The following is a 16,865-nucleotide window of genomic DNA, read 5'->3' on the forward strand; positions in this document are numbered from 1 at the left end:
AGGGATGTAGAGAAGCTTGGTCTTGCCAAGGTTAATCTTCAGGTGGTGGGAAGTCATACACATAGAGAAATCAGCCAAGCAGGCAGAGATCAGTATGGTGACCTAGGTATTTGGAGGGAAGGAAAGAAAGAGTTGAGTGTCATCAGCAAAAGAATGGTAAGAAAAGCCAAGCGATAACAGAACCAAGAGACATGGTGTAAAGAGACAAGAGGAGAGGACCAGGAACTGAGCCCTATGGGACCTCCATGTCACCTGGTAGGAACGACCAGAGAGGTGCAGATCCTGTGACACCCATCCCAGTCAGCGATGAGAGCAGAATCTCATGGATCTCAGAATATTAACGGTGGTTTACAGGTCAAGGAAGAAACACAAACAGACGTCTCTTATTCAAATCATGATATGTCACCAGGTTGAAGTGTTGAAGGCATTAGTGCAAATCTGTTCACTTCATTGTTTTAATTGTAATGAATGCCCTCGGTGCTGACATTGATGTAGCAGAGGTAAGAGAATGAAAAAAACCCAACCTCCAGACATGAAATCTCTAATCTGAAACTGATGCTAAAGCAGGTGTGAGGTACAGCCCCCTCCCTTTCTCACCTCACTACAGAAATGAGCCCTCCTCCTCCTCATGTTCAAACAGCTGTCTCAGGGCTGGGTATTTTGGGCTGAGAAACTGTGAGCAGTGGGAGTGAAACTCAGATTTGCATGTGCAGGGCGGGGCAGGCTGGTTCTGCTGTCCCTCAGTGGGACTGACTCAATCTCAGAATAGAGCAGCACTGTGGCCAGGTGTCTGGGCCGTCCCCAGGGGATTAGTGTGAGCTGAGCACACATCCTGCTGTACAGAAGTGCTCTGAGCACGCTGCACACATCACTGCTCCTCTCAGCAGGCCTCCAGAGCTGGGGTATTTCTTATAGATCATGTGCTATTATCATTTTATTTGGACAAAGCAATCCATGTAATTATTATAGTATTTTCAAAGAAAAGAACACCCAGCATGCATTTCTGTGTGGTTTCTCCAGACACTTATGTCAGCAACACTACATATCTGGAAATTAATATGAATGAATGAATGAATGAATGAATGGATGAATGAATGAATTAATGGATGAATGATATAAAAATATCTATTCTTTGACAATTTACTTCTATCATTTTCATCTCGTATTCATTTTTGAGTGTTTTGTAAAAGTATTTTCAGTGCCAAGAATATAATTATGATTTAATCAGAGAAAGGGCACCCCCAAAATCACAGGATCATCAGAAGCACAAACCTCCATTTTTATAATAACTGCCAGAGACACAGTAATTCTTCAAATAATTTTTATTATGTCAATGAAATTGATCTAACAGCTATTCTCAAAACCACACAAACACAAATAAGAGCACATGTGTGCATATTTGTTTTAATGAACACAAGCAGAGCACATGAGAGATATTAGCACTGGAAGCTCAGGCTGGAGGAAGGATTCACACACAGGCTCAGCTCAGTGTGACAGCAGTAAGGAGCAGAGAGGCTGAGGGCAGAACAGGGTAAAAACAGTGTGATCAGAGTGTGTGAGCTGGGCCTCCACCCGGCCTACTAAGAACAGTGGGCTCTCCTCAGTGTCTGAGGGGGGGCAGACTGGGAGCCCTTTGTGGCCTCACAGGTCAGTGACCCCGCCTTCATCCAGTCTCCCGCACTGAGAGTCAGCGAGCTGCTCCAGCTGTACAGGCCGTCATTCCCCAGGACCCCCACACTCCCGGCCACGCCCGAGCTCCAGCTGGCGTCGTCCACTTTCCAGCGCAGAGTCCAGTCTGAGGGGAAGCCCTTGTTGGCCAGACACACCAGTGTGGCCTTTCCCTGCTTCAGCTCCACACTGGAGGGGGGCAGGACTGTGAGGGTGGGAACTGTGTCACCTGGGAGACACAGAGAGACATGAGCTCAGAGAGTGGACACAGCTCCAACTGTCTGATATTTCATTGGCATATCCGTACAATTTATACTTTATGCTTACAAAATAATGTATTAATAGATAATAGTAGTATGCTCTGAAAAACTGCAGAATAAGGTTTCTTTGGAGTCCTTCTCATTTACTAAATAAATACGCATTAGATACAACAACTAATGTTTTCAAAGGATTAACCAATTCACCAAAGCTATTCACTTTTCTCGTTTTTTTATGATTCAAACCACAGGTGTAGAGTAGCTACGGAATGTTATGACATGAGCCTGGGACTACAGAACAGGAATGTGTAATGGACGAGTTATTCATATAATAATGCGGTCAAATATCATGTTAATATGATTACAAAATGAAAAGAATACGTAAAATAACGAATTATATCAGCAAACCAACCATAACATGTTTCCAGTGTATGACCCTATTTCATTTTAAAGTAGCCTATGTAAAATGAATAACTCTTTGACTTCGGCTTTTTACGTTTTAGTAATGTGCATTTAGTATCTAAAATAGTACGATTATGACGATGGATAGGCTAAATCATGACTTTTATCGTACTCTATTTAATTTAATGTGCCACAAATAACATCTGGCTACACTTCAAAATGCTTCAGAGCCACTTTGAGCCCACCGAGTGAACTAATTAAATGAATTCCTGAAGTTCATTCAGGACTGTATTCTAAATATCAACGCGACAGTTTGAATTTCCTGGACGATGATTTTAAATAATTGCCGATCTTCTACTATTCGTGTTTTTTGTTCACTCACGCATCAGGAAGATTAACATTTTAATTTACCACATCTAACGTCGGAAAATTACAGTAGCCTATCTTAAAAAAATTCAGCAAAAACATAGATATGGACAAAGCCTATCCGAAAGAGAGATTACTTACTTCCAATTGACAGTTTTATTCCGCCACCCAAAGTACAGAATCATTCACCAGCCGTGCAAAAACCTCACTCAAGAGACACTGCCGTCCCTGAATTCTGACTTCACGACGCTTTTCAAACGAGTCAACTAATTGTTTGTAAAACATTTCCTTTGAATTTATGCATCCTACGCAAATGTATTCGATTCTACTGAGCGTTTCTGTGGGCGAGATTATTTAAAATCAATGGCTAATCTTAGAAGGACTCCGGGTTTTTAAGCTTCACGATAATTTAAAAAAATATTCCATCACGACATCGAACGTCGGAAAATGAGAAAATATTTAAAAAGAAAGCAAAAACATCGATATGGATGTATCTGAAAGAGAAATTACTTACGTCCAATTGATAGTTTTGTTCCGCCACCGAAAGTGCACCACAGTGATACAGACTCATTCACCGGCCGTACAAAAACCTCTCACTCAAGACACACAGCCGTCCTGTGCCTTTTTCATTCTGACTTCACGCAGATTTTGAGCACACCATTAACTATTTATGGAAGCTAGGCATATCCTACACAAATATATCTTACTCTCTTGAGATTTTCAAATTTTCAAATTCTGTCTATTTTAACGACTGACTCGGTTGTAATAAGATATAAATATACAATGCTCGCAATTCGCAAAACATTTCACCAAAATTAATGTAGCCTAAAACAACTGATCGTTTTTCCAACAATTTTTGCGGAAAATCCTGAAAAGTCTTATTGTGTAGAAACTTACTGCCGATTTCCAGTTTGCTCCCGCCACCGAAAGTCCACCACAGTGGTTTAGTCTGATTAACTGGCTGTACAAAAACCTGCCAGTTGTACAGATGTGCAGTGTTCGTAAGTCCCCTGCTGGACAATTTTAAAACGACCGTTAAGATGAAATTCAGGAAGGTGATACAGGGTTCTTCTAATTAATTCAACGTTTATTTTTATCTTTGACCTCAAAGAAGATGAAATAATTATTAAATTTCTTCATCAAAGTGAATTGGTCAAGTGTTGAGTTTCCAAACTGCATATAAATGTGAGCCAATGCTGAGTAACACAGTGTTTAGCTGTTGTTTAAATTCCATGTTTTTTTGATCCAATGGAGAATCAAAAACGTGTTGCCATAAATGTGTCCGTGTGAAACCTCACCCACATGACGTCACTTCCAATTAACCAATCAGCACATAATGAATAAGACATAGAATGCAATTCATATGCTGCAAATGTGAAATAAACAAATATGTATCAGCAAGAGAAAATAGACAAAACAAAAAAAAACATGGAATTTAAACAACAGCTAAACAGTGTCTGATGAATTATTCAGAACACTACCAACACTACACATCGATAGCATTACACCCTGAGCATTACACACATGGGATCTTTATACAGTGAGTGCAAAAGAGAGACAGCAAAGAAAAAGCAACAGCAAAGATAATCTTAGGCCTTGTGGGTGTATTTGATGAACAGAAAAGTCAAGTTAAAAAGTTAAAAACGGTTTATGTTCCCCCAAGTCTTCAGCTGCAGTGCAGGGGGTGCAGGTGAGAACAGACCAGCAGTTTCATGGGGTTCACAGAGGGCCACAGGCTTCCAGGCTTGGGTCAGCATCTGTGGCGAAGGTCACACACCCTCAGTGCAGCAGTCCCACATTGAGGGCCCCAGGCTGTGGGCAGTGGCCCTTTTATCTGGCAGTGGGGAGCCTCTAGGTGCTGCTGAAGTCACTCCTGGTGTTGAGTAACTGGTGTAATCACAGAGCTCTCTCTGGGCTGCTCCCAGGTGTTGAGTAACTGGTGAAATCACAGAGCTCTGTCTGGGCTGCTCCCAGGTGTTGAGTAACTGGTGTAATCACAGAGCTCTGTCTGGGCTGCTCCCAGGTGTTGAGTAACTGGTGTAATCACAGAGGTCTCTCAGGGCTGCTCCACTCTGGCCTGTGTGTGCTGTCCATGGTGTTGCAGACATTGGGAATTGGGGGAGGTGACAGGAGAGAGAGAGAAAAGATCTGGGCGGCGCATCCAGTCTCTGCAGCACACTCAGTTAAAGCAGCAGTGAATAGTGCACGTGTCCCAGCCCTCTATAGACCCCCTGCTGTTCACACATCAGAGCTCCTCTCACTGTGTGTGACAGGATTTGTATAGAGGAAGGGGCTTTGCATACCTGTCCTGCCTCACTGCTCCACACACTTTAAGACCCCCAGTACTGATCAGTGACAGTCCAGTCCTTTCACAGGCACTGACACAGGCAGCATTATGATGATGTCAGTCTTTCTCCTGCTGCTGATGCTGGGACTCGTTGTTCAGGGTGAGCAAGATTGAAACTTTTTAACTTGTGATTTTGGTTAAATTTGATGTTTTATTTTCTGAGTTTTCACAAAACAACTCTTTTCAGAACAATGCCATTATTTTTTGTTGAATTTTAGAATATGACCGAATATTACAGAGTGTTTGATAATATTATGAGCATTGACAGCCATTTCTTTGTTTTATTTTTCAGAATCAATGGCAGATATAGTTGTGACTCAGTCTCCATCAGCTCAGGCTGTTCAGCAGGGAGACACTGTCTCTATCAGCTGTGCAGTCAGTCAGAGTGTCTACAGTGGCAACTACCTCCACTGGTACCTGCAGAAACCTGGTCAGGCTCCGAAGCTTCTGATTTATTATTCTACAACTCGCCAGTCTGGGATTCCTGATCGTTTCAGTGGGAGTGGATCTGGGACTCAGTTTACACTGAAAATCACTGGAGTCCAGGCTGAAGATGTAGGAGATTATTACTGTCAGAGTTTCCATGTCATCAACAGTCAATATGTGTTCACACAGTGTTACAGAGCCGTACAAAAACCTCCCTCAGTCAGACTGCACAGAGACTGCACTGCTGCAGCTGGGACCTGCTGCAGGTGCTGAGGGGGGAGGCACTGATCTGTAACACTGAAGGGCTCTGCTCTGAACTACTTTGTGCAATAATAACTCACCTATTCCCAAACCTAACACACTTTCTCTAAATGTGAATGTTAGAATCAAGCCATAAAATCCATACATTTATAAGCGAACATTTTTAATTGAGAGAACAGCCTTTACATATGCAAATTGGTCAGAACCAACTTGTTTCATCTTTTCTAAAACATACAAAGAAAGGGCTTCTCACCACTTTGTAAACACAAGGAAAAGATGCACAGATTCAGCAAAACAGAAATGGTGAATTGCAATTTAATGATGTTTACTGTACCAGAGATGGGACCCTAGACTCAACACACATGGTGAATATGTTGAATAGAGTGTTTGCACTTTTCAGAGGATTACCAGGAGTACGTCATCCAGTAATTTAGGATCTAAAGAAGGTTTTTTTTTTCACTTTGATTAATGTTACATGAATATTGATGAGGAGATCCCGAGGCATTCTGGGATAATTCACTCCCTGAACAGGATGAACAGCCCTCCATCACAGCTCTGCATCTGAGTGAGTGAACTGCAGTGTGGGAGAAGAAGGGGCTGCTGGGAGAATGTGCTGTACGGGAGAAGCAGCTTTTCAGTGCTCTCACCACGTGATGGAGGACATTGCAGAAATGACATTTGCTGATGAATATGATTGAACAGAAAAAATTAGGACAACAGAAAACAATCACTGTTGAAAATATGATGGGAAAATGTTCCAGTGGCTTCTACAGTTAGTCCAGTATTCCCTGTGTTAACACAAGGCTTCTCATTCTACTCATCTGAAAACTACAGTGTCAAATATAAAGAAAGTATCTGTTCATGGTGACAAGTGGGAAATAAACACCATAATACAGTTAGTTCTTAGATCACATTTCAGATGGATGGCATTTGAATCATTCTCAGGGCACTGACTTCCTGATCTCTCATAGTCCGACTTCTATCAGAACATCCAACATGGGAATGTATTAATAAACACATTTAACACAGATTAGTACGAATGCAGTCACATTTCAGCAGTAACAAGGATATGAAAGTGGAATATAATTTCAGCAAAGCTTCAATTAATACCCACTGCTGTTCACACATCAGTGCTCCTCTAACTGTTTGTGACAGGATTTGTATTTTACCACAACTTCATCCCTTCTTGACCATGTACACATCTTCCCATGTCTCCATGTACACAGTTAAATGCCAGAAACTGTTATTTTGACATTTGAGTGTTTGAGAGATTAAATGAAGCATTGAATAGTGCATGTGTCCCAGCCCTCTATAGACCCACTGCTGTTCACACATCAGAGCTCCTCTCACTGTGTGTGACAGGATTTGTATAGAGGAAGGGGCTTTGCATACCTGTCCTGCCTCACTGCTCCACACTCTTTAAGACCCCCAGTACTGATCAGTGGCTGTCCAGTCCTTTCACAGACACTGACACAAGCAGCATTATGATGATGTCAGTCTTTCTACTGCTGCTGATGCTGGGACTCTTTGCTCAGGGTGAGAAATTATTTTTCATTTTAACTCAGGATTTTGGTAGTACTTTATATCATCTTTGCTGTTTTTTAACAACATGTGTGTTTTCAAAACCGTGGCATTATGGTCTAATGTTTTGTTTGACAATACTAATATGCATTGACATCCATTTCCATGCTTTCTTTTTCAGAATCAATGGCTCAAGTAGTCCTGACTCAGTCTCCATCAGCTCAGGCTGTTCAGCAGGGAGACACTGTCTCTATCAGCTGTACACTCAGTCAGAGTGTTTACAGCAACTACTTCTACTGGTACCTGCAGAAACCTGGTCAGGCTCCTAAACTTCTGATTCATTCTATCTCAACTCGCCAGTCTGGGATTCCTGATCGTTTCAGCGGGAGCGGATCTGGGACTCAGTTTACACTGAAAATCACTGGAGTCCAGGCTGAAGATGCTGGAGATTATTACTGTCAGAGTTACCACAGTGGTCCTGTGTTCACACAGTGATACAGAGCCGTACAAAAACCTCCCTCAGTCAGACTGCACAGAGACTGCACTGCTGCAGCTGAGACCGACTGCAGGTGCTGAGGGGGGAGGCACTGATCTGTAACACTGAGGGGCTCTGCTCTAAAACAATGAGCAACAGGGGATTATTATTAAATCTGTCAGGGTCTTTAAGCAAAACATGTGCAACGACATATCAATTTCACTTCATCCAAACCATTGATTTGGAATTGGCACAGACTCCATACTCCAGCACCATCATAAAAGAGCTGAAACTACAGTCTGATATGCAGTCCTGTCCAATCCTGTGAGCAGCTGTGTGAAAGGGCCTCGTCTAACTGTATGCTTCTTCACCACAGGAGGGAGGGCTTCATTTGGCCCAGTTGTCCCTTCCTCAATGAGGAAGAGTCAATCCTCTGGTTGGTTGTGTGCCAGCGCGATTGGCTGATTCCATGTTTTGGAAGGACCAGCTCATGGTGACATCACATTCACCATTTTTAGCTCACTGCTACCTTGACCATGGCGGGTCAGATCTTTTTCCTGAAGGCAATAGTCCTACCCATTCTGCTCTATGTGGAGAGGGTGTTTCCCCCAGACAAAGCCACCGGGAAGCTAATCACCCGGATGGATTTTTGCTTTGTCTGGGGGAGCACCATGGAAAAGCTGAAATGCGTCACCCTCCTCAAGGAGGAGCGGAATGGCGGGCGGGGGGTCCTAGACATTGTCAACATCATCATGGTGCAAGGTCTGGCCACCCTTGTCCAGAAAGCAGGGAAGGTGGGTAAGGCCTCTGGTACCGTTGCCAGGTACTATGCCAACCCCTTCCTCAGAGCAATGGGCTTGGGTGTGCTGGACCTCACTATACCATATAGCTGGGACCCCCCCTACGTCTACCGAGCCCTGAAGGACTTTGCCTACAGGGCAAACTTTCTGCCCAGGGCTGGCCTAACCTCGTGGAGCTACAAAATGATTATGGCTCATTTAAGATCTGGACAAATTGTAACGCTCCCGAGGGGGGGGGACAGACCTGGACCCGCAAGTCATCTGGGCAAATGTGACACACAAGTGTCTCACCAACAAGCAAAAAGACATTGCCTGGATGACAGCCCATAGGTGTCTCCCCACAAGAACATTTATGTACCGCCGGCACTTAGCCCTGACTGAACTCTGCCCCCACGGATGCACTGACTCGGAACACATTCACCATCTGATCTGGGAGTGCTCCGTGGCCAGGCGGGTCTGGGGCCTTGTTTGTTCCTCTGTCTCCCTGAGCAGATTCCTGCCGAGGTCCTCCCTGATAGCTGAGGGCATCCTCTACGGTCCGCCGGGGGGATGCAAGACCACCAAGCTCCACCGTCAGTGGAGGATCATTAACTCCATTAAGCAGGTCCTGTGGGACATCAAGGTCTACCAAAAAACGGTAGACCTGGTCACTCTCCAGAGGAGGATCCAAAACCTCCTCCAGGACGGCATTCTGGTGGACGTCCATCAAAACAAACACCTGGCTGGAGAGAAGTGGAGGGTGGACCATTGGAAGGAATTCATCATATAGTCCACCCCCCAAGGGACATGGAAGGGACACAGAAGCCTCTCGGGAAAGTAAACCTGAGCAAAATGGACTTGCTTTCTTTACTATTTTTCCGTCTTTTAAATCCACCTTTGTTTCGTTGGATTAGATATTGATTTTGTTAAGTATTTGTCTTTGTCCCATTAGTTTAAGGCCCTGTTTAAAGGATAATTTTGTGTTAATCAGTGTGTTAAAAAAAGAAAAATAATTTTAAAATGTAGAGAAATAAAAAAAACCAATAAAACCACATTGCAAAACAAAGCAGATAGGGGGAGGCACTGATCTGGGACAGTAGTATAGCAATGAGTTGCAGCCCTGAATGCACACCTCTCTGTGCTGAAGAGGAGCTGCTCCGTGTCACATTACATTTAGCAGACGCTCTTATCCAGAGCGACGTACAACAAAGTGCAGATCAAACACAAGTACAGGTGCAAAGATACAATACATACAATCCCCAGCACAGAGCTGCTGCTGACCCACATACACTTCTGTAGCACAACATCACAGGATCACACAGTGTATCAGTTCATGTGGAGCAATGATCACCCGGCTGCCCTGAGCTCACCCAAATGCAGAGGATGTGTACAATCTCCCAGAGGTGCAGTGAGTGGGCTTTCAAGTAGATTACTTTCAGAGGATTTGAGTTCAGTACACAAATCCACATTTATGTCATCAAAGCTGTGTCTGTTCAGATGCAATACAAGTGACTCTCACCTTTGCTGGACTGAATCAGAGAATTAAAACTGTACACTGATATAATTTTTTACCTAAATTGACCCGATCATCATTTTTGTAATAGTGTCCATGGCATGACTGGATCATCCACACCAGGGAATATGAAACATTTTCCTTAAGCGTTTAACAAGCATAAAATATCAAATAATGTGATTATGTACCCCCTTAATTACTTTGCATAAACCAGCATGAACTTAAATCCATGAGAATATCAGATACTATTCATATATGGATTTTTATACAGGCACATGCATCCATTATATTTCAGACATGATTTAGTGGTGGATTGCTATTACCAGAACATGTTTGAGTTCAGTGAACAAATGTGGCACTGAGTACCTTGAATTTTCTAAAAGGGCATATGTAAACAAAAATACATTTGTTATTCGCACAGGATTAAAATGAATGTGAATATCAGTAAAGCACCCACACTGGGATATGTCACCATGTTGAAGTGTTGAAGGCATTAGTGCAAACCTGTTCACTTCACTGTTTTCATTCTAAATGTGTCATCTCCAATCCCACCAAATTATGAACGCCCAATTTGAGAGCTTCACCAAGCATCACCAGCAGAAGACTGGCGGTTCTCTTCCAAAAGTAACGCCCAACGCCAGCCACACCCTTCTATTCACACTGCAGGCACAAGCTGCGCATGTCATGGTGTAGTGACTGATTAGGGCCACCAGGGGGCAGGGGGCTCATTGCCTTCACCTGGCCTCATTAGTGCCAGGGAAGCGTTCCCCTCAGAGTATTTAAGGGCAGTGCTGACATTCGATCGGCGCTTTGATGTCCACTGTTCGCTCTGGTACAAAGCTGGTACGCACAAGGTAGACTCAGAGCTGGTTGAGTCAGGTAATGTGTTGAATAGTTTTTCTGACAATCTTAAAAAGAAACGAAAAGGTAAGGAAGGTGTTCAGTTGGTTAATGTGTGTTCACGGCTGACACCTTCCTATAGGTTCTTTGTTTTCGTTCCCTTGGGTGACGCAAAGCCCATGTGGACCGACCCTTGCAGGGCTGCCAGTCAGTCAGTCTGAGACTATGGTGCTCACTCACTTACCACGAGTGGAGATTTTACTGAGTGATCTACCCAGCAGCCTATTTCAGTCTCAAGACTCTTTAGAACTTGCATTTAGCATCTCTACTGCTTCTCTATGTTTTCCTCCCGTACGGCCAAGAATCTTGGGGTGACTCTTGATAACTGCCTGACCCTGGCTCCGCAAGTATCCTCCACTGCCAGAACCTGCAGGTTCTTTCTGTATAATATACGCCGTATCCGTCATCTCCTGACGGAGAAAGACACCCAGCTCCTAGTCCAGGCGCTCGTCATTTCCCGCCTGGATTACTGCAACTCCCTCCTTGCCGGTCTCCCAGCGTGTGCCATCAAGCCCCTCCAGCTGGTCCAGAATGCTGCAGCCCGCCTGATCACCAGTCAGCCCAGGTCGGCTCATGTCACTCCACTTCTCATTGGCCTCCACTGGCTTCCTATTGCCGCACGCATCAGATTCAAGGCCCTAGTGTTGGCATTCCAGGCTGCTAAGGGGACTGCCCCACCTTACATACAATCCTTGATCACTCCCTACTCCTCAGCTAGACCACTCCGGTCTGCCAGCTCTGGTCGCCTTATGGTTCCCTCTCTACGTGCACCTGGCGGTCCAGCTGCACGTTCACGCCTGTTTTCCGTTCTGGTTCCTCAGTGGTGGAATGACTTGCCTACCACTGTCAGGACAGCAGAATCCCTCCCTCTATTTCGACGCAGACTCAAAACACACCTTTTCAAACTCTACCTTTGTCCTCCCTCCTGATTTCCCCCGCCCCCCCTTTCTGATATCCCTATCCTTTTTGTCTAACCAAAAAAAACATAATAATAATAATAATAATATTTTTGCACTGCTGATGACGACTGTATGTTTAGAACAGCATTCCATGTGTATTTTCCTAGTTATGGATGTGATGCTTTGACTTGTGGTAGAACCTATGCACTTGTAAATTTGGATTAAATGACAAAAATGTAAATGTATGTGCTTTCATGTGGACATAAAGATTATTCATGTACAGTATTATTCATTGACATCTTTACTTTAGATGGTGATCGCCTCTCCTCTCTATTACACCTCTCTGCTTGCACAATGAATGCCCTCGGTGCTGACATTGATGTATCAGAAGTGAAAGAATGAACAAAACCCAACCTCCAGACATGAAATCTCTGAGACTGATGCTAAAGCAGGTGTGAGGTACAGCCCCTTCCCTTTCTCACCTCACTACAGAAATGAGCCCTCCTCCTCATGTTCAAACAGCTGTCTCAGGGCTGGGTATTTTGGGCTGAGAAACTGTGAGCAGTGGGAGTGAAACTCAGATTTGCATGTGCAGGGCGGGGCAGGCTGGTTCTGCTGTCCCTCAGTGGGACTGACTCAATCTCAGAATAGAGCAGCACTGTGGCCAGGTGTCTGGGCCGTCCCCAGGGGGTTAGTGTGAGCTGAGCACACATCCTGCTGTACAGAAGTGCTCTGAGCACGCTGCACACATCACTGCTCCTCTCAGCAGGCCTCCAGAGCTGGGGTATTTCTTATAGATCATGTGCTATTATCATTTTATTTGGACAAAGCAATCCATGTAATTATTACAGTATTTTCAAAGAAAAGAACACCCAGCATGCATTTCTGTGTGGTTTCTCCAGACACTTATGTCAGCAACACAACATATCTGGGAATAAATATGAATTTAAAAAAAAGATAAAGCTATCTATAATTATCATCTCATATTCATTTTTGAGTGTTTTATAAAAGTATTTTCAGTGCCACGAATATAATTATGATTTAATCAGAGAAAGGGAACCCCCAAAACCACAGGATCATCAAAAGCACATAACTGCCAGAGACACAGTAGTTCTTCAAAGAATCTTTATTATGTCAATGAAATTGATCTAACAGCTATTCTCAAAACCACACAAACACAAATAAGAGCACACGTGTGCATATTTGTTTTAATGAACACAAGCAGAGCACATGAGAGATATTAGCACTGGAAGCTCAGGCTGGAGGAAGGATTCACACACAGGCTCAGCTCAGTGTGACAGCAGTAAGGAGCAGAGAGGCTGAGGGCAGAACAGGGTAAAAACAGTGTGATCAGAGTGTGTGAGCTGGGCCTCCACCCGGCCTACTAAGAACAGTGGGCTCTCCTCAGTGTCTGAGGGGGGGCAGACTGGGAGCCCTTTGTGGCCTCACAGGTCAGTGACGCCGCCTTCTTCCAGTCTCCCGCACTGAGAGTCAGCGAGCTGCTCCAGCTGTACAGGCCGTCATTCCCCAGGACCCCCACACTCCCGGCCACGCCCGAGCTCCAGCTGGCGTCGTCCACTTTCCAGCGCAGAGTCCAGTCTGAGGGGAAGCCCTTGTTGGCCAGACACACCAGTGTGGCCTTTCCCTGCTCCAGCTCCACACTGGAGGGGGGCAGGACTGTGAGGGTGGGAACTGTGTCACCTGGGAGACACAGAGAGACATGAGCTCAGAGAGTGGACACACCTCCATGCGCCAATCATTCTGTCCTCACAGCAAGACAGGAATGTGACAGAGAATATCAGGTGTTACTCATTTACAATGGCTGAAGAGAATGTGTCCTGGTTTGCTTCATCTTGTACAGGATAAAGCACATTCACATGTTTAAAGGTTCTATCTATTTGCATTCCATTATTATCAGAACCTGTGACTGCACTTTACAATGACAAATTCATCACCACAACAATTTATTTTTGGAGTAGTTACAGTTGTATTTTGCTCCACTTTTGCAGCTCCAACTGTCTGATTGTATTGCCATATCCTTATAATTTATACTTAAAAAATAATATATTAATCGATAATGTCATTATGCACCGAAAACCTTCAGAATAAGGTTCATTTGTGCTCAAATTAAAAACCAAATAAATACGCACTAAATACGACAACAATATAACTTTCAAAAAAAAATTCAGCAAAAATGTTCAGTAAATTGACATTTCTCGTTTTTTTAAGACTCAAACCAATGGTGTCAAGTAGCTACGGAACGTTATGACACGAGCCTGGGACTAAAGAACAGAAATGTGTCATGTAATAGACGTGTTATTCCTCTAATAATACGATTATACGTTATAATTATAAAATTATCAAAAATAAAGTTGCATGTGATAAAACGATCAAATTCAATCAGCAATACAACCATAACGCGTATCAAGCGCGATCTTATTTCAATAAAGTAGCCTATGTAAAATAAAGAACCCTTTGACTTCGGAATTTTAAGTTTTAAAATTCAAAATAGTCCGGTTATGATGATGGATGGGCTATCTGATCGTATTTCATTTAATGTGACGCAAATAACATCTGGCTGCACTTCAAACTGCTACAGAAATGCTTTGATTCATTGCAATGCAATTCATTTAGTTCTGCACGGAATAAAGTTCATTCAGGACTGTATTCTGAACATCAACGCGATAGTTACAAACACTGTTTGAATCTAGTGAGCTAGTTTAAATTGCCAAGCTTATTCAAATAATCTTGTTTGAATGTCGGAAAATTGCAGTATATTCAAAAATACAGCAAAAATACCGATATGGACGTATCTGAAAGAGAGATTACTTATTTCCAATTGACAGTTTTTTTCCGCCACCGAAAGTGAACCCGAGTCAACACTCATTCACCAGCCGTACAAAAACCTGCCTTTTCAAGTGCATTCTAACTTAACGTCGCTTTTCAAACGAGTCAATCATTTGCTTGAGAAAAACATTTTCTTAGATTTTACGCATCATAAGCAAATATATTCTACTCTACGAAGCGTTTCTGTGGCAAGATTAGAAATCATTTGAAATCAATGGTTAATCTTGCAAGGATTCCTGTTATTTAAGCATCGCGAGAATTATTACAATTTTGATTGTCATCTAACATCGTAAAATGACAATATATTGAAAAAGAAAACACAAACAACGATATGGATGTATCTGAAATAGAAATTACTTACGTCCAATTGACAATTTTGTTCCGCTCCCGAAAGTGGACCACAGTGATACAGACTCATTCACCGGCCGTACAAAAACCTCTCACTCAAGACACACAGCCGTCCTGTGCCTTTTTCATTCTGACTTAACGCAGATTTTGAGTCAACCGTTTATAATGTGTAACAGCACACCATTAACTATTTATGTAGGCCAGGCATATACTACACAAATGTATCTTACTCTCTTGAGCTTTTCAAATTCATGTTGCTTTTATGTCTCTTTTAACGACTGACTCGGTTGTAATACGATAAAAACATGCAATGCTAGCAATTCTCAAAACCTTACATCAAAATTCATGTAGCCAATAACAACTCTTTTTGCGGAAAATCCTGAAGAGTCTTATTGTGTAGAAACTTACTGCCGATTTCCAGTTTGGTCCCGCCACCGAAAGTCCACCACAGTGGCTGAGTCTGATTAACTGGCTGTACAAAAACCTGCCTGTTGTACAGATGGTTGATCCGACCGACTGTGCAGTGTTCGTAAGTCCCCTGCTGGACAATTTTGAAACGACCATTAAGATGATATTCAGAAAGCTGATCAAGAAGTGGATACAGGGTTCTCCTCATTAATTCAACATTTGTTTTTATATTTGACCACAAAGAAGATGAAGTAATTATTTTATTTCTTCATCAAAGTGAATTTGGCAAGTGTTGAGTTTCCAAACTGCTTGTACAGAACACATTCAGATTTGCATATAAATGTGAGCCAAAGTTCAGTAAAACAGCGTCTGATGAATTATTCAGAACACTACCAACTCCTGAACATATATACCTTTGTGGCGCTGAAACAGTAAAGCATAGATAGCATTCCAGCCTTTGATGAACAGGAATAAAACAAATGTTGAAATCTTTATACAGTGAGTGCAACAGAGAGGCAGACAAGGAAAACCAATAGCAGAGCTCAAATTAGGCCTGGTGTATTTGATGAACAGAAAGGTCAAGCAGTTAGGAAAAATAAAAACGGTTTTTGTTCCCCCATGTCTGCAGTGCAGGGGGTGCAGGTGAGAACAGACCAGCAGTTTCATGGGGTTCACAGAGGGCCACAGGCTTCCAGCCTTGGGTCAGCATCTGTGGGGAAGGTCACACACCCTCAGTGCAACAGTCCCACATTGAGGGCCCCAGGCTGTGGGCAGTGGCCCTTTTATCTGGCGGTGGGGAGCCTTGAGGTGCTGCTGGAGTCACTCCAGGTGTTGAGTAACTGGTGTAATCACAGAGCTCTGTCTGGGCTGCTCCCAGGTGTTGAGTAACTGGTGTAATCACAGAGGTCTCTCAGGGCTGCTCCACTCTGGCCTGTGTGTGCTGTCCATGGTGCTGCAGACATTGGGAATTGGGAGAGGTGACAGGAGAGAGAGAGAAAAGATCTGGGCGGGGCATCCAGTCTCTGCAGCACACTCAGTTAAAACAGCAGTGAATAGTGCACGTGTCCCAGCCCTCTATAGACCCACTGCTGTTCACACATCAGAGCTCCTCTCACTGTGTTAATTGGGAAGAATTTATATTTTGCTTCATAATTACTCCCATTGGCAAAAGATGTCAGTTGTTCTGAAGCAGCGCTCTGACATAAGATCCCAATTTCAAAATGTATGAATTGTAATGAGTTGAACAGAAGATGTCACAGAGCCCAGCAGCAGTGGACAGCACACAGTCCAGAACAGTGAGTCACTCTGTCCAGAACACTCCCAGCACACATTACACAGGCTGCTGTTACACACCCTGACCAGTCAGAGCATCACTGCTGCTTCTGATCTGATACTCCAGCACCATCATAAAAGAGCTGAAACTACAGTCTGGTATGCAGTCCTGTCCA

The 16,865-nt window shown here is 43.5% G+C and overlaps 1 gene segment (V, D, J or C); it reads right to left on the minus strand.

Annotated features, from left to right (window-relative positions):
- Positions 1-1,307: 1,307 nt before the first annotated feature.
- LOC133114626 (Ig kappa-b4 chain C region-like) lies at positions 1,308-16,083 on the minus strand. The segment is given in 3 exon segments: positions 1,308-1,897; positions 15,418-15,547; positions 16,072-16,083. Coding segments are annotated over 3 exon segments (459 nt in total).
- Positions 16,084-16,865: the final 782 nt, after the last annotated feature.

Source organism: Conger conger, chromosome 2, assembly GCF_963514075.1.
Source record: "Conger conger chromosome 2, fConCon1.1, whole genome shotgun sequence".
Taxonomy (NCBI): domain Eukaryota; kingdom Metazoa; phylum Chordata; class Actinopteri; order Anguilliformes; family Congridae; genus Conger; species Conger conger.